Source organism: Gorilla gorilla, chromosome 14 (genome assembly GCF_029281585.2).
Source record: "Gorilla gorilla gorilla isolate KB3781 chromosome 14, NHGRI_mGorGor1-v2.1_pri, whole genome shotgun sequence".
NCBI lineage: Eukaryota > Metazoa > Chordata > Mammalia > Primates > Hominidae > Gorilla > Gorilla gorilla.
The window spans coordinates 35,892,032-35,916,419 of NC_073238.2; the positions used below are offsets into that span (position 1 = coordinate 35,892,032).

A 24,388-nucleotide genomic window follows, 5' to 3' on the forward strand; every position below is an offset into this window, starting at 1 on the left:
CTTTTACGTATTTATAAATACAAATGTAAATAAACATATCGAAGAAAATATCAATGAATTTGTATAATAAGGAATTTGTATTTACTTACAATAAAAAATACAGCATTATAGAGAATGCTATGCAAAATAATCTTATTTTTCAAACAGTAGTGGAAAAATTTTCTATTGAAAAGCAAACAACAACAACAAAAACCTGTTATGAATTAAAAAAAACTAAAGTATCCAATATTACGTATAATTTGGAAAGAAAATTTAGGGAGTAAATGAAATATTCATGCAATTAATGAGTGAACAATAACAAATAAAATATCACTGATATCACTGTTGTCAACTGTGAACTATATTGTATTTTACTTTGGCTTTGCTGTTTTTACTTTTCTTCCCCAGTTTTGGGCATTATTACAATGACTTAAAACAGTAATGGTGCCAGGTGCGGTGGCTCACACCTGTAATCCCAGCACTTTAGGAGGCTGAGGCGGATGGAGCACCTGAGGTCAAGAGTTCGAGACCAGCCTGACCAATATGGTGAAATCCCGTCTCTACTAAAAATACAAAAATTAGCTGGGCGTGGTGGCATGCACCTGTAGTCCCAGCTACTTGGGAGGCTGAGACCAGAGAATTGCTTGAACCCGGGAGGCGGAGGTTGCAGTGAGTCGAGATCGCACCACTGCACTCCAGCCTGAGTGACTGAGCAAGACTCCATATCCAAAAAAAGAAAAAAAAAGTAATGGTTCAGAAAGCTTTACTTTTAGTCTGATCATCTACTGTTGAGTATCTACTTAGTGAAATGGAGGTTTGTTTAAATCAGTTTGGATTTGCCAATATATGATTTTAGCTTATAATAACGAAATACAATAGTAACCACAACACAGGGGTCCCTAACCCATGGGCCATGGACCAGTAAGGGTCCATGGTCTGTTAGGAACTGGACCACACAACAGGAGGTGAGTGGTAGGTGAAAAGAGCATTACCACCTGAGCTCCACCTCCTGTCAGATCAGTAGCATTAGATTCTGATAGGAGCGCAAAACCTATTGCGAACTGTACTCCTATGAGAATCTAACTAATGCCTGATGATCTGAGGTGCAACAGTTGCATCCCGAAACCACCCCCACCTCCATCAGTGGAGAAATGGTCTTCCATGAAACTAGTCCCTGGTGCCAAAAAGGTTGGGGACCACTGCCTTAACACTTTTATTATTTAAATTCCTGCAGGAAAGAAGTACACTTATACCTTTGCAACTCTAAAACTCTCTAGTTCCTAAACCTCCCTTCTCCATTGAAATAACTTTTTATAATTTCAAAAAATGTATCAAGGCTTAAGAATGAAGCTATCCTTTTATAGCAGAATGGACTGGAACAACAGAATAAGTCTGTCTCCTCCCTTCTATGATTTCTGATTTTACATGTCTGAATCAAATATAACATTGTAATGGGAGTAATACTAAAAGCTTAGAAAAGTTTTCAAATATTGTTTTAAAAGCAGCAGTTTACATAGAAATAACTGATGTGCCAACATGATCTAAAACAAGTTCCACTAAGAATTTCTTTGTAGGAGGCACTATTTTGTTGGCCAGGTGTAACAACACCATACGTAGACTTGCAATTCAGAGTCTTTACGAATTTATCTTTTAAATGTCTTTTGAATTCATCCACTAATTTAGCTATCATCAACTCTCTCCTGAATTATTGCAACAGCTCCCTAAATCTAATTTTCAATTCACTCCCTTTACTAAAGTCCCAATACTCTTTCCAAAGGTCAGAAACAAATTTGTGATATAGTATTACATGGATTTATTTATGCATTAAATAATATGATATGGTGGCAGGTTTAAAAAGTGCTTTCATTTTGAAGAAGTGATACTCTGAGATACTTACAACAACTCTAATATAGTAGGAAAATATCTGAGATTTCTGTTGATGACAAAGGCAGTTACTGTAATACCACTATAGCTTGTTGCCTACATTCATTAAATGAAGAAAACATTAAACAATTTATGAAAACAATGAAACAAAATTTTTGTCAATGAAATTTTGTCAATGAAAACAAAAATGTAATCTTTTTTCTAAGTTCATGGATCCCCTAAATTCTATGCATGGACATATGGGGGTCCATGAGGGTTAAGAAATCCTGCAATGGCTTCCTGCTGTCCTCAAGATAAAAATTCCTGTCACATGGCTTATGGGACACTTAATGATCTGATTCCCAGCCATTGCTCACACCCAGTTTTGAACCCCATCTTTTGCAGCTCTTACTCTGCTGAGTCCAACTCTTACTTCCAGATCTCTGTAAAGCTATCTCCTTTGCCTAGAAAACTCTTCCCCTTCTCTTTGCCTAGCAAACTTGCAATCACCCTCCAGGTGTCAACCTACACATAATTCCTTCAGGAAACCAAGACTTTGTGAAATACTCTTCCACTATGCTTCCACAGCACCCAGTATTTAACCCTACCACAGCATTTATCACATTGTATTAAAACTGCCCTTCCCCATTAAACTGTAAGCACATAAACTGTGTCTCTAATCCCTGCTCCTGGCATATTGTCTAGCGCAGAGTAAGATTTCAATACTTGTGAAAGGAAGAAAGTAAAGAAAAAAGGAAGGTTCCAATTTATCTACTGTTTCATGACATGAAACTCTACCCTTAATTCCCGACTGACCCTCACAAATGCAAGCTGTTGGTCACAATGGGAACTAGAAAAGTGTAGGACTCCATTAATATAAATTTATATTATTGGAAAAAAGCACTTAGTGTAATGACTGAAAATGAAGGACATATTCACTATTATTATTATTATTATTATTATTTTGAGACGGAGTCTTGCTGTGTCGCCCAGGCTGGACTGCAGTGGCAGGATCTCGGCTCCCTGCAAGCTCCGCCTCCCAGATTCACGCCATTCTCCTGCCTCAGGCCCCCGAGTGGCTGGGACTACAGGCGCCCGCCACCACGCCCAGCTAATTTTTTGTATTTTTAGTAGAGACGGGGTTTCACTGTGTTAGCCAGGATGGTCTCGATCTCCTGACCTCGTAATCCGCCCATCTCGGCCTCCCAAAGTGCTGGGATTACAGGCGTGAGCCACCAGGCCCGGCCGGACATATTCACTATTATTATAGGGCCGCGTCAGGAAGAGTTTACCAACTAGGAATACAAATGTAACTATATTAATGCATAAAATTCTATTGCAATGAAAGATTCATCACAAGCCAAAATTCTGGTATATATCTAGCTCAACTATGCACACCTGTCCCTAAAGTAGTGGTGGTAGAGGAGAATTAACAGGCCCACTTCTTAGGGAAATGTATCAAAATCACTGAAGTGAAGGCAAAGTTTTCAACCTATAGGTCCTCTCAATCCTTCCTGTATTCAGCCACTGATGCTGAAAGGAATGTCCACCGTGGTGGCAAAAGGATGAGAACCACTGTCTCGGTCCAATAGCAGATCAGGCAAATGCTATGCCAACAGACCTTATAAAACGATTGATAATAAAATGGTTTCTGTATTACTTTAGCTAAGATTAAACTTACAAAGCTGCAGGGAAGGAGAGCTGAGAGTTGGGAAGAGAATCCAAAATAACTACACTAGTGTGAAGCTTTTAGAATCAAGTCAGGGATTTAAAAGGAGAAAGATTAGAAGTGGGCCAGAAAAAAAAAACAATTAGATGGATAAGTGAAATCAAGAGTCTACAAATTGCAGCTGGCGGGTGAGTGGTATTTAAGTCTTGTTCTAGGGATAGTGAGTGAATCACTTTAGTGGGAAGGTGCCTGAGTAGTGTCAGGTCAGAGTGTGACTATAAAAGGCTCTGAAAGACAAAGTTTTAAAATGTGCATTTTGGCCGGGCGCTGTGGCTCACGCCAGTAATTCCAGCACTCTGGGAGGCCAAGGCAGGCGGATCACGAGGTCAGGAGATCGAGACCATCCTGGCCAACATGGTGAAACCCCGGCTCTACTAAAAATACAAAAAAAAAATTAGCTGGACGTGGTGGCGTATGCCTGTAATCCTAGCTACTTGGGAGGCTGAGGTAGGAGAATTACTTGAACCGGGGAGTTAAGAGGTTGTAGTGAGCCGGGATCACGCCACTGCACTCCAGCCTGGGTGACAGAAAGAGACTCCTTCTCAAAAAAAAAAAAAAAAAAAGTGCATTTTACTCTTGGCAAAATGAGACACTGAAGAAGAGTACACTGTGTGGTTACAGTGATACTCCGGAGAAGATTAACCTAAGGGTCTTAAAAACAGGATGAATCGGCCGGGCGCAGTGGCTCACGCCTGTTAATTCCAGCACTTAGGGAGGCCAAGGCGGGCGGATCACGAGGTCAGGAGATCGAGACCATCCTGGCTAACACGGTGAAACCCCGTCTCTACTAAAAATACAAAAAATTAGCCGGGCGCGATGGCGGGCGCCTGTAGTCCCCGCTACTCGGGAGGCTGAGGCAGGAGAATGGCGTGAACCCGGGAGGCGGAGCTTGCAGTAAGCCGAGATAGCGCCACTGCAGTCCGGCCTGGGCGACAGAGCAAGACTCCTCTCAAAAAAAAAAACCAAAAAAACAAAAAAAAAAAACACAAAAAACAAACAAAAAAACCAGGATGAATCAAGGGGAGAGAAACTAATGATGAATACACTGAACTCCTTGGCACAAGATTCACAAAAATGCTATAAAAACACTAGATAATAGATCTTTCCATTATATACGTTTACAATATAATTATAACGTATGTTAATACAAATAAGGAATATCAGTTGCCAATACTTAATTTTAACTCACAAGGCCTTCTTTCCTCTCTTTTTTGTTGTATCTGAATGTTCCTTGAGTTTTTCGCTAGAAAGGCATAATGTAAATCTAAAAAAAAATAATATACTACTTTCAATTTTCAAAAAAGCTCATATGTAAAAACTTACTAAGTCTACAAAAATTTTAAAGCACTACTCATTCAAATTTTCAAATGCGTTACAACATCATTTATCCTGAAATACGGAACTTGAATCTTTTTTTTTTTTTTTGAGACGGAGTTTCGCTCTTGTAGCTCAGGCTGGAGTGCAATGGCTCGATCTTGGCTCACTGCAACCTCCGCCTCCCGGATTCAAGCGGTTCTCCTACTTCAGCCTCCCGCCACCACACCCAGCTAATTGTTTATATTTTTTAGTAGAGACCGGGGGGGCGGGGCTGGGGTGGGGAGCGGCTTCACCATGTTGGCCAGGTTGGTCTCGAACTCCTGACCTCAGGAGATCCACCCGCTTCGGCCTCCCAAAGCCCTGGGATTAAAGGCGTGTGCCACCGCGCCCAGCAGACTCTTGTCTTTAATAGATGGAGGTTTTAGGAGCAATTTTTGCTTAGAACTTATGGTCCACTAAGATATTAAGGTTTATAATCGTGCAATGTTCCTTAAAGTTGATAATAAAATCTGGAAATCAACTGGTTAATTTTTGTGGCTGACACATTCGTGACTTAAAAAAGCAATCGACAGAACTTCATCATGCTATACAAAGAAAAGATCGTAAAACTTAGTTGCAAAGGTTAACAAAGGTATATCCCACAGGGGTAACTGGACGCAAACCACCCGCGGATGTGAATGCCACTTCACTGACCAGAGAGGTAGCAAGAGGCGAGGCGCAGTGAGATTCTGAATTAGGAGCCTCGAATTAAGACACGCCCACACTCATCACCACTAAATTAGTGTGGCCAGTTTTGTGGGCCGTGGTGTTCAGCGTCCGCGGGGTTCTCCCAAGGGAGGCAGAATCTCCGGTCACCAGCCTCGAAGGCCCTCGGGGGCTCAGGCCGGGGGCCGGTCCAGGAAGGAGCGAGTCCCACCAGTCGCAGGGCGCTCCGATCCGCAGCAGCACCTCCACCCACCGCTCCGGGAGAGCCGCCCAGCGCCAAACCACTCCCCGCCAAAGGGCGTCAGGGGAGGGAGGAGCTTGACTGGGGCTAGCAGAAGGAGTTCGTCCCGTACCTGTGCGGAGACTGTGAGACTGCCATCCCGCGCCGCGACATTGACGCAGCTGTGGTGCCAGGCCGCTCCTGCTCCTGCCAGGGCCGCGCCGGCCACTGCCGCTGCCAAGGGGCCGGGACTCCGCACAGCCTGTCGGCTGACAGCGAGCCCCCGTCGCAGTTTCCCGCCCCAGGCCGCCAGTCGCGCGCAGCTACCCACAGCCGCCGCCATCTTTGCGGAAGCGCAGCTTCACGGCGCTTCTCTCCCGGAGCCGCCGCCTACCGCATGGGAACTCTCGCGACATCCGACAGGCTTCCGCCCCGCCTACCGGGCGTGCGCCGTGGGTGCGGTTGCTGAGGCGACGCTCGCAGCCGCAAGAGGTGGCCTTCGGTTCCGGGGCTGCCTTTTAAGGCTGTGGGGATGGCATGACAGGAAGAGTATCAAGACAGTATAATATGACTTCCTAGTCCAAAACAAGATAGTGCCCTCGGTTGTGTGGGCAGGTTTCTCCATTTTTTCATCTTGTAAAACTGTGAAACGTTTTTTGAAATAGTCTCTTCTGCATCTGTGTTGTTCATGTCTTCCTATGCTTATAGTCTTGACTGTTCTTTCATTTCTGCTAAAACAACTCTCAGACAAGGCATTCTGTTTATTTCAGTCACTCACTATTTGCTTATAATGAATTTAAATTCAGTTTCAACAAAAGGTTTGATAGTAGCTCTTATCCTACCTAGAACTAAAAGTCTGAGACAGCAGCACACCAGCCCCATGTCTCTATCATCAGGGACCCAGAGGTTTTCCCCAGTGTAGATTCAGAACGATACCTCAGTCCTGGCTGTTCCATTGGTGATAAGTGATGTAGCTGAGGCAGACTACTAGGTTTTATTTAACAGCCTCCAATCCTCCATTCTTTGGTCTTCACTTTTCCTGAGTAACTCTTTTTAATAAACTCTTTGTTCAGCCTCTGAAATGTCCCCAGCTATTAGAAGCTTTAGTTGGGCATGCAGTAACGGAGCCAACATCAAAGGGGCCAAGACTCCTAATCACATAATCACTGCTGTCTTGAAGTTTTGCACGAAACAAAACTTCAAGAAACAAAAACAAAAACCTGTCACACGAAATCTAATTTGATCATTCAGTGGAAGTTCCGTGGATCCCTTTGTTATTATCTGCCCTTAATCCTTGCTCCCTTTCTCTTAGCCCGCTTGTCTAAATTAATCTGCAGTCAGAGGTTCCTCACTTTTCCCTCAGCTTCTGGACTTACTTTTCAGTGTGCCTTCCCAGGTAGGAAGTAGAGAGATGAGCCTCACTTCACAGACTTGTGAGCCAGACCTCAAGGTTTGAATCTTAGCTCTACCAGGATGATCACTGTGGTTTGGGGCAAATTATTTAATCTCTCTGAGTCTCCATTTTCTCATTTGTAAATAACTCACGATTTGGTAGATGATCACTGCTATTTGGGGTAAGGTATTTAATCTCTTTGAGTCTCAATTTTTTCATCTGTGAACAACGCTCTTACAGTTTGGGGTGGGGAAGCTAAATGAGATATTTTATATAAAGTGACTAGCCAAATGCCTGGCACATGGTAGGCTCATGACAGATGTGCGTTTACTGTGGTCAAGGTTTGGTTTACTTCTGCCCTGTGAACACAAATGAGCTTGACTGAATGTCCATGATTCCAGATCACTAGCCCATCTTAACCTGAGATTTTCCTGCTTTTTCGTATCTAGCCTGACTTTTGTCAACCTCTGGACTGTTTTTCACCTCTGCTAACTCTGGTAGCTTTGGCACATGTCCTACTTTTCTGGACTATTGACATCTAGCTTGTTTCCTGGTGATAATAGGACTTCTAGGATATTTTGGACACCCTGGATGTCTTACCTTGTAGTTTATTCTTGATTTCCAGAAACCACAGTCTTTACGTGTATACTTCTAACTGCCTAATTCACACAGTTCCTCTAGGTATTTAATGAAACCTGGCATCTATTACTCAGTATTGCCTTAAGCCCAAGATAAGTTTAGATTCCTATTAAAACATGTGGCATATTTAAGAACATTGTCTTTCTCCCACAATTTGACATCCTTGTGGGTGAGATGTCTTCCTTTTCCCTGTTTCTCTAGCACCTAGCACAATGCCCAGCACATAATAGACATTCAATGAGTGAGTAAATAAGTGAATAAATAAATGGCACAAATGAAACTCAAGGGTTCATATTTCTATGCTTTGGCCATCCGAAATACAGAAGTATATTATTCCTTTGGGGTACTTTATTTTCAAAACAAAAGCTTCTTTTTATTTTGCCAAAAATCTTTGAACCCACTTGGAAAACAGTGTAATTAGTTATTTTTTAAATTTTCATTATGTGCCCAGGCATCTAGAACTCACACTTATAATTTAATGTATTCAAACTTTTCTTATGCAGAGGAAACAAATTCTTATAATAGAACCAATCTCTAGTCGAATAACCATTCTAAGTATGAAATCTTCCTTGGCAGCTGCTGACATTTGTCTAAGCACATTGACTATATTGGTCTTTTTGGGTTCCAGCTTTGTTCATTTCTTCATCATCAGCTGTAAAGTCCTGGGCTGGGATGTATTTTCAACCATGCAGTTTATAAACCAACCCCCAAATAAGAAGCTGCTTCTAAAGCTGTACATTGTATGCTGTTTTAAATAACTGGACGAAAACAGGATGGAAATACTTATTGTTTCAAAGTATTCTTAATTCACTTACTCCTGCTCTTTTTTCTGAAGAAGAACGAAAGTGATATGTCAGAAAAACTGCTCTTAAGGAGCTTTATTTTCACTGGAGAGGCTAGGCTTGAATTTCAAAACAATTGTCTCTGACTTTTATACTGTACAGAGAGGCAAGGGGGAGGTGGGCTGGCACAGGCAGAAAAGCATCTAGGGAAGACAGAAGACTTGATCTGGAACTTGCTGGGGTCTGAGGCAGGGTGAGAGCCTGGAGGAGGCTGCATACAGTGTGTGCTGACAGGCTTGGAGCAGAAGGGCTAGCTGGGGACTGGCTTGGAGTGTCCTGAGGGCCAGGCAGGGGCCACACAATGATCTCCAGTCTGTGGAACAGTTGTCAGCCCCCTTGTCCCTCTGCACATTTGTCACTGGCGTATTCATGCTTCCCTTTCAGCATCCCCACCTGCCTTGAGGCTGAGCTCCTCTTCTGAATCTCAGATGCTCCACCAGTGTATTTCTTCTGCTTGCCCAGACTTTATCCTCGCCTTTCTTAGCCACTATCCACACGCTTCTTCAAATTATTGTCCTTTTTACTGACAATCAAAACTTCGACTCCCTCTGGGTTACTGGTCTTGAACAAAAGAGATAACTAGTTTTTCTTACTGAAGATATCTACTCCTTTGTATTTACATTTTAAAAGAAATTATTAACTCAAACACGTCTTTGATCTTAGCATGTGTGGGGAGAAAGACAAAAATTGCTATTGGATTCTGAAAGATTGTTTACTGCTCTATTCCAGAATAATGTGCACTGAGATAGATTATCTTAGGTGGAGGAGAAAAAATATGGGAGATCTCAAAAGATTAGTTAAAGAGGTTGGACTCCTATAGGAATGAAGTAAAAAGCATATGCATGGACACTATAAAGAACCGTTGCTTGGAATAGTCAGAGGTTGAACTATATTTATGGTGGATAATTGTGTAGCAGAGGGTATGAATCACTCTCAGAGGCCCTAAATGAGTCAAAAGAACTGCTAATTACGTCTTTTTGTGCAGTTTGGGGCCATGAGTAAAAATATCTGGGTATCATGATTGATACCAGCATGTGTAGAAATAGGTTAAAATGAAATCTTACTGACAGTGAGAAAGCAGTGCCCAGAGGAGCGTTTTGTATGTCTTTGAGATCCTCGTCTGCATCTTATTACCTTCCCTTCCTCCCAGTGCAGCTCCCATTACCTTGCTCTGTGATTATTGTGACCATCTCTTAACATGTGCCTTTGCTTCGTCTTTCTCTTCTCTGAAGCATCCCACAGATCTATGTTAGATCAATCTTCCTAAAACATTTCTTTCACCATACATCCATTAGCTCTGTGATTTACCCTTCCTAAGCCTCTGTCTCCCAGTTGGAAAATGAGGAGATGGGTTTTGGTTTATTTTTACACTTCTAAAATTCTTTTTGTATGCCACTCCGAAGTGTCTTTTTTTTCTGCTCAGTTGACAAACTGTATCGAATGTGAAATATGTGCCAGGCATGGGACCACACGTTGGAGACAACAAGCACAAATAGGATAGAGTTTCCTGGGCACGGGCTGTGCTCTCACACGTTGGCTTATGCCCTCTATGCTGAAAACTTTTTAAAGTATGTAACCTGCCATTTATGTATGCTTATTTCTTAAATCTACACATTTACAACTAAATGTTAAAAGCCACATAGTAAGAATGTAAATGGTGATGTAAAGATGAACTAGTATTTACAAAATAAAATTGTATTTTTATTATTAAAGATGCAATGAATGTTTTATTCTAAAACTGTTAGTATTTTAGTGAGATCTATGTGATTAAATTGGCTTCATTAACTTGGAAAATGCTGATTTAGGTTTTATGAGATACAAGGTCTGGTATTATGTTGAGTTAATTTATACATTAGTTTTTGATGACTGTCATAGCTCAAAAGGGTACCTCACAAAAATATATTAATCTGAATGGAAGGAGTGACTGTACTATTAGTTGAGGTAATGAAACCATTATACTTGTCTTTTTTTTAGCTTTTTCTTATAAAAATTCAAATATATATAAAATTAGACTAGAATGATGAGTAGAGCTGGACTTCCACAATTACAAACTCACGGCCAGTCTTATTTCATCTCCACCTTCTCCTTTTCCCTCAATTAGATTATGTTGGCATAGCCCTCAGGCTCATATAATTTTATTCTACATATTTTATTATGTATTTTTATTTTTATTTTTTATTTTGTGCGTGTGTGTGTGTGTGTTTGAGACACAGTCTCACTGTGTCATCCAGGCTGGAGTGTAGTGGTGCGATCTCAGCTCACTGCAACCTCTGCTTCCGAGGTTCAAGCAATTCTCGTGCATCAGCCTCCCGAGTAGCTGGGATTACACGCGTGTGCCACCTTGCCTGGTTAATTTTTGTATTTTTTGTAGAGATGAAGTTTCACCATGTTGATCAGGCTGGTCTCAAACTCCTGGCCTCAAGTGATCCTCCCTCTTTGGCCTCCCAAAGTGCTGGGATTACAGACATGAGTCACTGTGCCCAGCTCATTATGTATTTTTAAAAGATGAGTGCTCATAAAAAGAAAACCCACACACCAATATTTTGTTTTTGTATTTCTTAATAATGCTTATAATCCAATGGACACAAACATTTACTGAAGAAAAAAAGTTGTGTAAATTGCTGAAAATGCTAGGAGGCTGGGGGGACACTAACAGAAAGGAGATTAAAAAGTCTGTTGTATGAGTGTTGTGTAACACTTCCACATCTCAGGGAGAGGGATCTGTGTTGTCATAAAGTACACTTATGAAAATTAGTGACAGCACAACATTTGAGGTTGCAAAAAAATATTTTTTATGGAAACACATTTATGGAACAGATTGTGTATGTCAGAAGAATTTGATTGGTATTTTAAAATCCGTTATAATATCTCCAAAGTTCGGTGTAGCCCACCAAAGGAGACAATTCACACTTTCTTTCCTTTGCTCCTTTTCAGCTGTAAAATGTACATCTCAAGCACATCAAAGATGGTGACAGAGAAGAGTTAAGAAAGACAGCACATCCAGAGGAGCAAGGGACAAGATCTAAATAATTTCATGAAATGTTCCTTGATCCCAAGATTTCTGCAGAAATGTTCAAGTCTGTGATATGTATTCTTGTGCATTGAGACATCCAGAATTTAATAGCCTGTTCTTAACTGTGCAGAAGACCAAGCCACTAAGTAAATGCAAATGCTTTGACATTTTTATTGTTTCTTAAAAACCCAAATGAAAATTTCAATTTCATCATTCATTCCTTTTCCCCAAAGCCAGTCTGCTGGTTAGCTGTCTTTAGTCTACAGCATGGTGTGAACACGTGGTGTTGGCGCCACCACCCAGAGGCCATCAGCAGGGCAGTAGGCTGGGCATCTGGCAGCAGGATCTGGCTTTTCTCCAGAGCTTCTTTCTCCAATTGACTGGGTTGCCCTGAGTTTCTTTTGCGCTTCTGAGACTTCGATACACTGAGATGGTCACCATTCAGTGGCTCTCACAGACAATGACCTTATGGTCTTGTCTCCAGCTAGAGACAGTGGAAACCTGGCAAGGAGGGTGGAGCAAGGTATGACAGGTAACTCCCAGGTGGGCAGGCCTGCACCTTGCACACAAGCAGACTGGTGGCCGGGAGTGTTGGCGACTGCTGCCACCTGCTTGGCCTACAGGCGGGTGATACCACAGCTTTGATTCATTCACCTCATCACTTCCTCTGGCCAGAGCCACAGTGACCTCTTCCAGTTGTGAGGACTTCATGGCAACCTTTGGGTGTTGAGAGTTTCCTGGGAGTGCTTCAGATGGGGGCAAAGACCTAGGGGCCAGGACGTGTTTGGCAGAGACAAAGAGGTGTCTCACAGGAGCTCCTGCCATCGGTGGGCGCTTCACATGTGGAGCCCAGACACCGGGACTGTGGGGTCCGCTGCAGAGCTGTACCTAGTCTGGGGGCACCTCAGCCTGGGGGCTTCCCTAGGCAGAAGCACCAGCCGGGTAGAGTGAAAGGGTCTTCTGGGCTGCTTGGGGAAGTGGTGACCACGGAGGTCCGTCTTCCAGGAGACGGCCACAGGATGCGCGGGAGGTGTGATCTGTTTCCACCCAGGGCCTCTGAGGGTGGGCGCCAGGCCCAAGAGGTCCCCTGGCTTCCTGGGGTGCCTGAGGCCTGCGGGCTGGTGGCTGGCAGGGCTGGGCCACTTCCCAACCTGCGGACCTGTGCCAGAACCCGGGCGGGGTTCGCAATGAGGAAGCACCCGGACCCCAAGAGTGTGCACTGGGCCCTGGAGCAGGCCGGCCAGTGGGTCGAGCAGGTGCAGCCCCAGGTGCCGGGGTCGTGAGAGGTGAAGCCTTCCAGGCTTCTGGGTCGGGTGAGGACTTGGAGAACTTTTAAGTCTAGCTAAAGGATTGTAAATGCACCAATCAGCGCTCTGTGTCTAGCTAAAGGTTGTAAATGCACCAATCAGCTCTCTGTAAAATGAACCAATCAGCACTCTGTAAAATGGACCAATCAGCAGGACGTGGGTGGGGCCAAATAAGGGAATAAAAGCAGGACCCCCCCCCCCCCCCCCCCCCCCCCCCCCCCCGAGCCCATCACCATAACCAGCTCTGGTCACCTTCTACACTGTGTAAGCTTTGTTCTTTCGCTGTTTGCAATAAGCCTGATTGCTGCTCACTCTGGGTATGCACCACCTTTATGAACTGTGACACTCACTGGGAAGGTCTGCAGCTTCACTCCTGAAATGAGCGAGACCACGAACCCACCAGGAGGAACGAACAACTCCAGATGCGCCGCCTTAAGAGCTGTAGCACTCACCGCCAAAGTCTGAAGCTTCAGTCTTGGTCTTTAAGAGCTAACACTCACCGCGAGGGTCCGTGGCTTCATTCTTGAAGTCAGAGAGACAACCCACCAATTCCGGACACAGTCGCATGGTGGGTGAGGAGGCAGTCGCTGCAGTGCTGCGCGTGGGCGGTCCGACCTGCTCTCACGCAGGGGCCTGGCGGGTGCGGGGCATGGCAGGGAGGGTGCTGCTGGGGTGCCCCACACTTCTGACTGCAGGCCCGAAATATCCTGTTGGTATTCCTATGACATTTGCGTCCTCCACTTGGGGGACGTTTGTCTTCTGAAGTCTTCAGACTCTTTGATGCCATCGAATGAAATGAAAAAGTGTTTCATAGCCACATTCTGACTTATTCCAGAGTACTGTAAAGACTAGATACATTAGCCATTTTATTGTTACAAAATTAAACGGTGGTGGTTTCTCAATCTCATCACTATGGACACGCAGGGACAGAGAATTTTTTGTTGTTGTTGGGGGGTGGGGGGCTGTGCTGTAAACTGCAGGGTGTTTAGTGGAATTCCTGGCTTCTACCCACTACATACCACCTGCCAGTAGCACCCCCACTCCTCCCTGCGTCAACTGTGAAAAGCAAATATCATGTCTCCAGATGTTGCCAAATATCCCCCAGGGAACAAAATCACCCTCAGCTGAGAACCACTGCCCTAGAATGTCAGCTCCAGGAGGGCAGTCAGTTTTGCATGTTCTGTGCATCCCTAAATCTGTGATGCCTACAACAATGCCTAGCCCTCAGTAGGCACTTAGTAATTACTTCTTGAGTGAATGAATATTATCTTAGTGATTTTTACTACAATGGGAAAAACCTGTTGTAATAAAACTCCTGTTTTTTCGATGGGGTTTGTGAGTTTCTCACTTGGGACTTATGAATATGCAAGCTGAGTAAAATTTTGTCAAGTACTGGATTGAATATTCCTGAAAAAAATGTATTTGTAGAGGCTGGTCTTCATGCTTTGGATAGTAGTATTGAGTTCTTATTCTGCCTTCATACCATTAATAGTTAATATCTTAGGGCTTAATGTACATTTAGGATTAGGCTCATTATTAATGATAGTGGATATAAATCTTTTTTTCAAATTACCTTTTTTGGGGACTGATTTTGTCTGATTAGATAGTTGTTTCTATCTTATAATAAAGCTGGAGAGCAGAAGCATGAGCCCTGCTAGTTTGTTCTTGTTCACTGGCATTTTAATGTTTTAGCATCATCAGTCTGTAGAGTTTTCGCAGGACTCTTTTAAAGCCAGATATTGGCCAGGGACGGTGACTCAGTCTGTAATCCCGGTGCTTTGGGAGGCCGAGGCGGGCGGATCACCTGAGGTCAAGAGTTCAAGACCAGCCTGGCCAACATGGTGAAACCCTGTCTGTACTAAAAACACAAAAAATTAGCCGGGCATGGTGGCAGGTGCCTGTAATCCCAGCTACTCGGAAGGCTGAGGCAGGAGAATCGCTTGAACCTGGGTGGCGGAGGTTGCAGTGGGCCGAGATCATGCCATTGCACTCCAGCCTGGGTAACAAGAGTGAAACTCTGTCTCAAAAGAAAAAAGAAAAAAAAATCCAGGTATCCGTTCTCAGGAGGCTTATTTTCGTTAACACTAGATAATATAACTGGTAAAACCACGTAACTGAGTGCACAAAAACTGCAACCCTTAACAATTTATTGAAAGCTCACGGTCAAGTAAGGACACCTCTCATGAATCCTTCAAGTCACAGAACTTATGCTCTTTTGTCTTGCATATCATGACATGAGGTCATCTTACTTAGGGCCTATATAATATATATAGATATAGTTCTTTTTTTTTTTTTTGAGGTGGAGTTTCCTTCTTGTCACCCAGGCTGGAGTGCAATGCCTCGATCTTGGCTAACTGCAATCTCTGCCTCCCAGGTTCAAGCGATTCTCCTGCCTCAGCTTCGTGAGTAGCTGGGATTATAGGCACCCACCACCACGCCCAGGTAGTTTTTGTATTTTTAGTAGAGACAGGGTTTCATCATGTTGGCCAGGCTGGTCTCAAACTCCTGACCTCAGGCGATCCACCCACCTCAGCCTCCCAAAGTGCTGGGATTACAGGTATGAGCCACCGTGCCCAGCCTATAGTTCTTAAAATATATATATAATATATATAATATATGTAATATAATAATATATATAATATATGTAATATATGTAATATAATAATATATATAATATATGTAATATATGTAATATAATATATATGTAATATATGTAATATAATAATATATATAATATATGTAATATATATTATATATATAATATATAATATATGTAATATATATTATATATATAATATATAATATATATGACATATATTATATATTATTATATTACATATATTATATATTATATATAATATATATTACATATATTATATATAGTTATATATTATATATTATATATAATATATGTTATATATTATATATATTATATATAATATATGTTATATATTATATATTATTATATTATATATATAATATATAATATATGTAACATATTATATATATTATATATTATATAATATATATAATTATATTATAATATATATAATATATATATATTATTATATTATAACATAATATATGTTACATATATTATATATAATTATAATATTATATATGTAATATATAATGTATATAATATATGTAATATACATGTGCAATGTATGTTATATATGTAATATACATCGTGTGCAGTGTATGTTATATATGTAATATACGTCGTGTGCAGTGTATGTTATATATGTAATATACGTCGTGTGCAGTGTATGTTATATATGTAATATACGTCGTGTGCAGTGTATGTTATATATGTAATATACGTCGTGTGCAGTGTATGTTATATATGTAATATACGTCGTGTGCAGTGTATGTTATATATGTAATATACGTCGTGTGCAGTGTATGTTATATATGTAATATACGTCGTGTGCAGTGTATGTTATATATGTAATATACATCGTGTGCAGTGTATGTTATATATGTAATATACATCGTGTGCAGTGTATGTTATATATGTAATATACATCGTGTGCAGTGTATGTTATATATGTAATATATATTATGTATGTAATGTAATATATGTAATGTAATATATGTAATGTAATATATGTAATATATATTATATATAATATATGTAATATATATTATATGTATTATATGTAATATATATTATATGTATTATATGTAATATATATTATATGTATTATATGTAATATATATTATATGTATTATATGTAATATATATTATATGTATTATATGTAATATATATTATATGTATTATATGTAATATATATTATATGTATTATATGTAATATATATTATATGTATTATATGTAATATATATTATATGTGTAATATATATAATGTACATATTTGCTGTTTGATTAAAATTAACAATGCGTAGAAGTTTTAATATTTTGTTCTCATACCATTAGTTTATCCCATGTGGTATGATACTCCCCTTTAAGAACCCCAGGCTAGTGCATTTTACATCACATCCAATCTCCACAGCCTGGCATTCTCAGTTGTGGCAGAGACAGTGTTATACATTCACCAAATCTCATTTTATTTTCTTTTTCTGGGGCACACGGAAGATATATTTCCCAGCTTCCCCTGCAGTGAGGTGTGGCCATGTTCTCACACTCTGGCCAATGGCATGTGAGGAGAGCTGACTGTGTCCATTCTCAGCCGAAGTAGCTAAGAGCCAATGTACCTTCCTCCATGCTCCGCCTCTTCATCTTCTGCAGGGCTCTTAGAGGCCATGCATGCCAGCAGGGATAGCTAGGGTAGGTCTCTTGTAGACGGAGAGCTGCTGAGGAGAAACACACAATGTACATTTCACTGACTTTCTTGTGTTAAGAGACTGAGATTTTTGTGGTTGGTTGTCACAGCAGCTGGCATGGATTACCTTGACTAATACACTGGCTATCTATTAATATTCCCTATGTAAATTCTCCAATGCAGCTCTCAATTATTTACTGTCTATCATTGCCATCACTTTGAAGAACGTTGTACAGCAAAATGAAACCCAATATTATATTATTAAAAGACTGTTGTCGAGGCTTTAGCTCAGTAAGCCATATTGTATGCCCTGATAAGAATCAATAGGGGAAGTTTCTCTTAGTTCTAGTGATAATAAAAGACCCCTCACCTTGTACCCAGCCTGCTCTTTTGGACACTCTGCGTCTTGGTTGTGATCATGTTTTCCTCAGTTCTGACTCTGTGGCTCATGTCTAGTAATTGTGTGGGCTTTCTGATCTGCATTATTCTAGTTTTCTACCTTTGTTTTCCTGCGACACCACAATTTCGTGCTAAAAAATAAAAACAATTCCTTTTTAGGTGTTTATTCAAATGTCTCAAATATTTTTTGGTAAAGAAGCTGATATAAAGATATTTTAAAATATGTAGACTTTTATCATTTTATTTTATTTATTTATTTTTTTGAGACGGAGTCCTGTGCTTCTTGCCCAGGCTGGAGTGCAATGGGGGGATCTCGGCTCACTGCAACCTCTGTCTCCTCGGTTCAAGCAATTCTCCTGCCTCAGCCTCCTGAGTAGCTGGGATTACAGGTGCCTGCCACCACGCTGGGATACTTTGTTGTATTTTTAGTAGAGACAGGGTTTCACCATGTTGGCCAGGCTGGTCTTGAACTCCTGACCTCAGGTGATCCACCCTCCTCGGCCTCCCAAAGTTCTGGGATTATAGGCATGAGCCACGGCGCCCGGCCAATAATTTTTGGATTGTCATATTTTTCAGTTAGGATATTATCTTCTTGAGAGTTTGCAACATGTTTTCTAGATTTTTGGTAGCTCTCTTCATAATTTTTAAGAATTATTTATTGGTTGATTGATTAATAAAGATATTAGTATATGTGTTGATTTAAAGTGTTAAATTTAAAATGGAATTAGATGAGACTAATGGAACAGGAGAACTTAGGAAAGGGGACATTATAATACTAAACAATTAGAGAGCAGAAACAAATCTATAGGTGTATTTAGATGTGCACACATCTTTTGTTACATATTTTCTATATTTCAGTTCAAAGGATCTCAGAATGTATTACAATCATTTTGTAAGAAACATTTAATTTCTCATTCAAATGTATAGATTGAGAAGCACAATAACCTAAGATATTATTTAAGCAGAACATAGTGCTCACGAATTTCATTAAAAATCTTTTAATAAAGTAAAAGGAGAAAAGCAGTGAGATAGCACATGTACACATGCAAAATTTTTTATTATAAGAATTGTCTAAGTATATTTTCCCCTAGTGCAAATACCGAAATTATCATAGCTGCGGAGAAACACATACTGACACACGGTATTGTGACTTTTTTCCAAAGATGGTGGCAATGATGAATGACACAGCACTGTAAGTGCAAATAAGGACATGACATTAGCCCTATCTTAAGGCTGCCAGTATTGGATGGGAAGGCAGCTCTGCATCCTAAAGGCCACCAGTCCATACAGAAGGTGCTGTAAACCATTTCCATCCTTCCCTAGAGATTTGTGATGTTCCCCTGGGACAGGCTTTGAAAACTCACCATGGCTGTGGGTCCTTATTAACCAGCCACTCCTCAAAGAGCTGTCTGCAGCTTCAGAAAGATACACAGTGTTTGAAAGCATAATCATTCTGAATGAATATTCAGAAAACATAAATATATATGCTAATGTATATGTATGTGTCTAACGTTCGCTTATTTGAGGAACAAATAAATGCTTATTTGAATTTGTTGGTATAAAATACCTTTTTGTCTATGGTAATACAGTGTGCCCAGAAGGATGAAAAATTCAAGAATAAAGTAAAGTACTATTCATCCATATATAATACAGTATTAAATCGTATAGTATAGATCTGAAGCATTCTTGGAAAAAAAAAGAAAAAAAAAGAAGGTAGCTCTTTGTCAGAATTTCACAGTGCTTCTTACTTTCTGAAGCCTTATCAAAGTTCTAAATCCTTTTTTTGGCATGTGCGAGGGTCTTCAAAAATACTTTCTTCAGAGATCAAAATTCTAACTTTCAGATTGGGTTAAATACATTTTATAATTCATCCTGCAGCTGTTGGAGCTGTAAGGAAGTAAAATGAGAATTGCTTTTTAGGGTATATTTCTCAGCAAAGCAGTTTTGAAAATGAAACCAAATCTTCATGCTCCACTTGACATTGGAATTTAAAGTTATTTTTACAAGCTCCAATGTAGTAGCTATGTGAAACATTAAAGACATATTAGAATATAGTAAGTTAATAGTTAAAGCAAGTTTTCTTCTAACAGTTTGTTCAATAAATAAAAGCCACGAATACAAATTATATCTTGTTATCAGCTTTCATGCCTTTTTTTCACATTTACGCTTAAACCAAACCACACATTTTCTTGTGTAAAATGTTTCCTCCCTTTTAATTATAGCCTGATTTGCTGCCTCAGCAGGTAGAGCTTTTATTAACTTGAAAGTGTATTTGGTGCAAGTGGGAGATGTGGAAGCAAACCCTTAAAGGAAAATCACATTTTCCCTGAAATGCAGTGTGGCATCTAAATATAATCTTTACTATGTCCCTAGAATATTGAGGGACTGGAACATTTTCAGGAATCCTATCGGGGATAGATCTGCTTTCGATTTTACAAAAGAGTGACTGTATGGAGTCACTGAAACCAAACAGGAAAAAAAAAAAAAAGAGGAAAAAAAGGCTTCACATTGAAAGTAAAGGCCAAGAAAGAAATAAGCCACACAAAAGTGTGAGCAAAGGAAAAGTGTCCATCTTTTTTGTTTGTCTTTGACTGGAAAGGCCTTTGACCCTAGGCAATACTGTGCAGTGAATACTTTTGTCCTTTGTCATATTTTACTTCCTCCTTTCATGACACCCCCAACAAGTAGCCTGTGTACCATTCCTGGAGGGTCTGGCCCGGAGCTGACAACTAATCCCTGGTAAGGTCTATATAAAAGGCTCTTTTCAGAAAAGGGTGACTTGCGTCCCTCCACTGACTGCAAGGACACAGGCTGAAAAGACAGCTTAAAGATCGAGGGGTTTAGGTTCATTTACAGTCAAGACTGTTAAATATCAGTTCCATGTGAATTCTGGAAGTCTTTAAAAATGAGAGAACTTCTCACATGTCTGAGACAGCTTAAATCTTGACTTTAATCTGGGGCAGCAAGGAAGATGTGGTAGCTAAAGTGCAAATTCTGGGTAACCTTATGCTTAAAGGCAGAATTCCAATGTCAGGCTTTTTTTATATACAAAAAGTTGTTTGAGGTCTTATCATTCCTGTTTTGTAAAATTCTAAAGAGCTGCGAAGCCCAGTTTGGGAGCAATTAGTAGAAAAACCTCATGTTATATATTTAAATGAATAATAATTAAAAACAAAACCAAAGTAACTGAAACTGAACAAAAATAATGGCTTGCCCAACAGACAATGACAGAGTCAAAAACAGAAAATTCAGGTTTCCTCGTATCAATTTAGCACCCTTCCCATAACAACATACTACTTTTCAAATTCAAGTTACAACTAATTAGCTAGTTGATGAGCTTTTTACAAATAACTAAAACATTCCATTAAATACAGTACAGCTGAAGACCAACCTATCTTTCTAATAAGCACAGATATTTACTGGAATCAGTGTGGAAAATTCTGACTAGTTTAGATCAGTGCTGTTCAATACTGTAATGTGCAAACAAAATAACTTGGGCACCATGTTCAAATGTAATTTCAGGTTCTGTAGGAATGAAGTAGAGCTGGCATTTCTAAGAAGCTCTTAAGAGTTTCTGATGCTGCTAGTCTGAGGACCACTTCAAGTAGCAAGAGTTTAGACTGAGAATGGAGGAGAATGGAGGAGGTATGAGTAGTTTTCACCTTAGGCAGGTGACATATACAGTAGGAGATGAAACAAATAAGCAAAAGTAAGATGACACATAAATATATCCTAAACATCTGATTTTTACATGTAAATTATTTCTTTGTGAATGATGGATTTTTTCCCAATTAGATGGAAGGCCCCTCCCGGTCAATACCTTTTTCATTTTTTACAGGGTGTCTAGAAAACCACAGTTAAGAAATGCCACCTGACTGACATGATCATAGATCACTGGAAATACCAGATGAAAATTCCAGGTGGAGCCTGGTTATTTAAATTCATTCTTGTGATAAAATTCCTTTCAGCAATGGATTATCCAAACGACTGGGTTGTGGGTTTCTTTGCAACTTCATTAATTCCCCAAGTATTTGCCACTTCAGAGGCAGCATAGAGGCAGGCAATCTCTTTGATGCCTGGGAGATTCTGCAGATTTCAAGGCCAATGGACAGAGTGTCTGTAGATAAATGGCTGTGAACTGTCTCTGGTTAGACCAGAGTCAGGGTAAGGAAGCAATGAAAAAGACTGGAGTTTCCTCAAAAATAGTTAAAAGCTGCACTGTCCAGTAGAGTAGGCACTAGCCACTTGTGGCTTTTTAAATTCTAATTCATTAAAATTAAATAGAAAGCTTAAATCAAGTTCAGTAGTCTCACTAGCTACATTTTAAGTGATCAATGACCACATGTGGCCAGTGCCTACTGCATTGAATGGCACAGATACAGAACATTTCCATCACCACAGAAAGTTCTACTGGACAGCGCCGCTACTCAGGGAGATAGAAAGGATGAAAGCTTGATTCGCGTGGTGGCTGGAAGTTCTGAAGAATGTTTAACTAGGCAGTGTTTGCTCTCATGACAGCATGTAAACTGGAGTAGGAAGCTAATGGAATGGGCAGGTTTAGACTGGGCAGTAAGGGTCTTTGTGCACAGGGGAGGGAGAGATTCTCATGGTTGGCCAGGGATAATGAATGGCTCAGTACCTCAGAGCCTCTGACAATTAATACATCTTCTGTCTATTGAAAGGCAGCTTACGGCTGGGTGTGGTGGCTCACACATGTAATCCCAGCACTCTGGGAGGCCAAAGTGGGTGGGTTACTTTGAGTTCTGGAGTTCAAGACCAGCCTGGGCAACATGGTGAAACCCTGTATCTACTAAAAATACAAAAAAATTAGCTGGGCTTGGTGGTGCACACCTGTAATCCCAGCTACTTGGGAGGCTGAGGCTGGAGACCACGCCACTCTACTCCAATCTGGGCAACAGAGAGACACTGTCTCAAAAGAAAGAAAGAAAGGCAACACACAAATGATGGAAAGGTAAAGTACGGGGAAAAACAAAGGAAGGTGAAACATTACTTGTTCACATTATAACCCATATTTTTGACTCACATTTTCTATGAGCAGTGGGTACACACCACCTTACCCCGCCAATCCTTCCTAGAACCCATCAGCCTGTGAAATCTTACTTTTGTGCTCAGGGATCAGGATCAGAGGTTCTGCTTTTATGTCTTATGACATTTTCTGATAATTGTTTCCATTCATTCATTCAACAAGTATTTTTATTAAACACCTGCTAGATACCAGACATTTGCTGACTCTTCTATTTTCTTCTCTTCTTCAGTGACAGCTTCATTGTTCTGGTTGAGATTTAAACATCAATAAAATGAAATTGCAAAGCCAGAACTTAATATTACAAAATATGTTCTAAGTAGAGCAAACCACATTGTTTAGAAATCTGGGCCAAATGGATTAACATCTATCTCAGGAGCTGAGAAACTTGTATGGCTTTATGCTGTGGTCTAAGATCTCCTCTGAATACTCAACATCCTTAAGTCCCTGTATCAGTTTCTTAGAGTTGCCACACAAATCACCACACACTGGGTGGCTTAAAGCGACAGGTATGTATTTTCTCACAGTGCTGGAGGCCAGAAGTCTGAAGTCAAAGTGTCAGCAGGGCTCTCTGAGGGCTCGAGGGACGCGTACCTCCCTGCCTCTTCCCGGCTCTGCAGGTTACTGGGCCTCGTTGGCTCTTGCCTGGCCTGAGCTGCATCGCTCCAATCCCTGCCTCCCTCACCAGAGGGCTGCCTTCTCTGTGTGTCTGTGCCCAATCTCCTTCTCCTTTCTCTTAAAAAGATACCCGTCACTGGATGGAGCTGGAGGCTATAATTGTAAGCGAACTAACACAGGAACAGAAAACCAAATACCACGTGTTCTCACTTATAAGTGGGAGCTAAACATTTAGGACACATGGACATAAACATGGGAACAACAGACACTGTAGACCACCAGACAGGGGAGGGAGGGAGGTGTGGGTTGAAAAACTACCCATCGGGTAGTATCATCACTACCTGAGTGCAAAATACACACGTAATAAACCTGCACATGGACCCCCTGTATCTCACATGTAAGTTGAAATTAAAAAAAAAAAAGATTCAAAAAAAGATTAAAAAGAAAAAAAATGCCAATCGCTGGATTAAGGTCCATTTTAATACAGTAGGACCTCATCTTGGCTTGACTGCATCAGCAAAGTGGATTACATCTGACTCATTTCCAAATAAGGTCACATTCACTGGTACCAGGGGCTATAACTTGAGCATATGTTTTTGGAGGACACAGTTCGACCCACAACAGTTCCCTCAAATATATATACACAGACTATACATGCAGGTCATTGATTCCAGCCCTGATACAAGTAGTAAGGAAGCAGGACAGCAGAGAGAGGAGAGTGTGAGGTTTAACAAGAGAAGAAATAACATTACTCTGACCCTTGGTCCTTCCAGCTCCTCCAGGCAGCAGATGGGACGAGCCGTGAGGAAGATCAAAGACAGTCTGGGACCAGAGGGCAGAGTGATGAGCACACTAGACACCAAACGGGTCATAAGTCACTTCTGGTCCTTTTAAGTTGCTTTTTGTGCCTTTTATTTTCTCCCTCCACTCTTTCCTACCACTTGCTTCTTCTCTCTCTGCCCTCACCATTCCATTTTCCATTCAGTCTCTTCGTCATCCTCATTCTTTGAGCCCCAAAGCAAGGAAGAAATACAT

At 40.8% G+C, this 24,388-nt stretch overlaps 1 protein-coding gene across 2 annotated transcripts in view; it reads right to left on the bottom strand.

The window, feature by feature from the left end:
• Nucleotides 1–6,307, bottom strand: part of MICU2 (mitochondrial calcium uptake 2) — a 111,545-nt gene extending 105,238 nt beyond the window's left edge. Inside the window, exon 1 of one of the 2 annotated variants that reach the window (XM_004054244.5) lies at nt 5,947–6,307. In XM_004054244.5, the coding sequence (XP_004054292.1) occupies nt 5,947–6,156 (210 nt within the window). In that variant the 5' untranslated portion in view covers nt 6,157–6,307. The remainder of the gene's footprint in view (nt 1–5,946) is intronic. The other variant, XM_063697187.1, reaches the window with a different exon arrangement.
• Between the last annotated feature and the right edge of the window lie 18,081 nt (nt 6,308–24,388).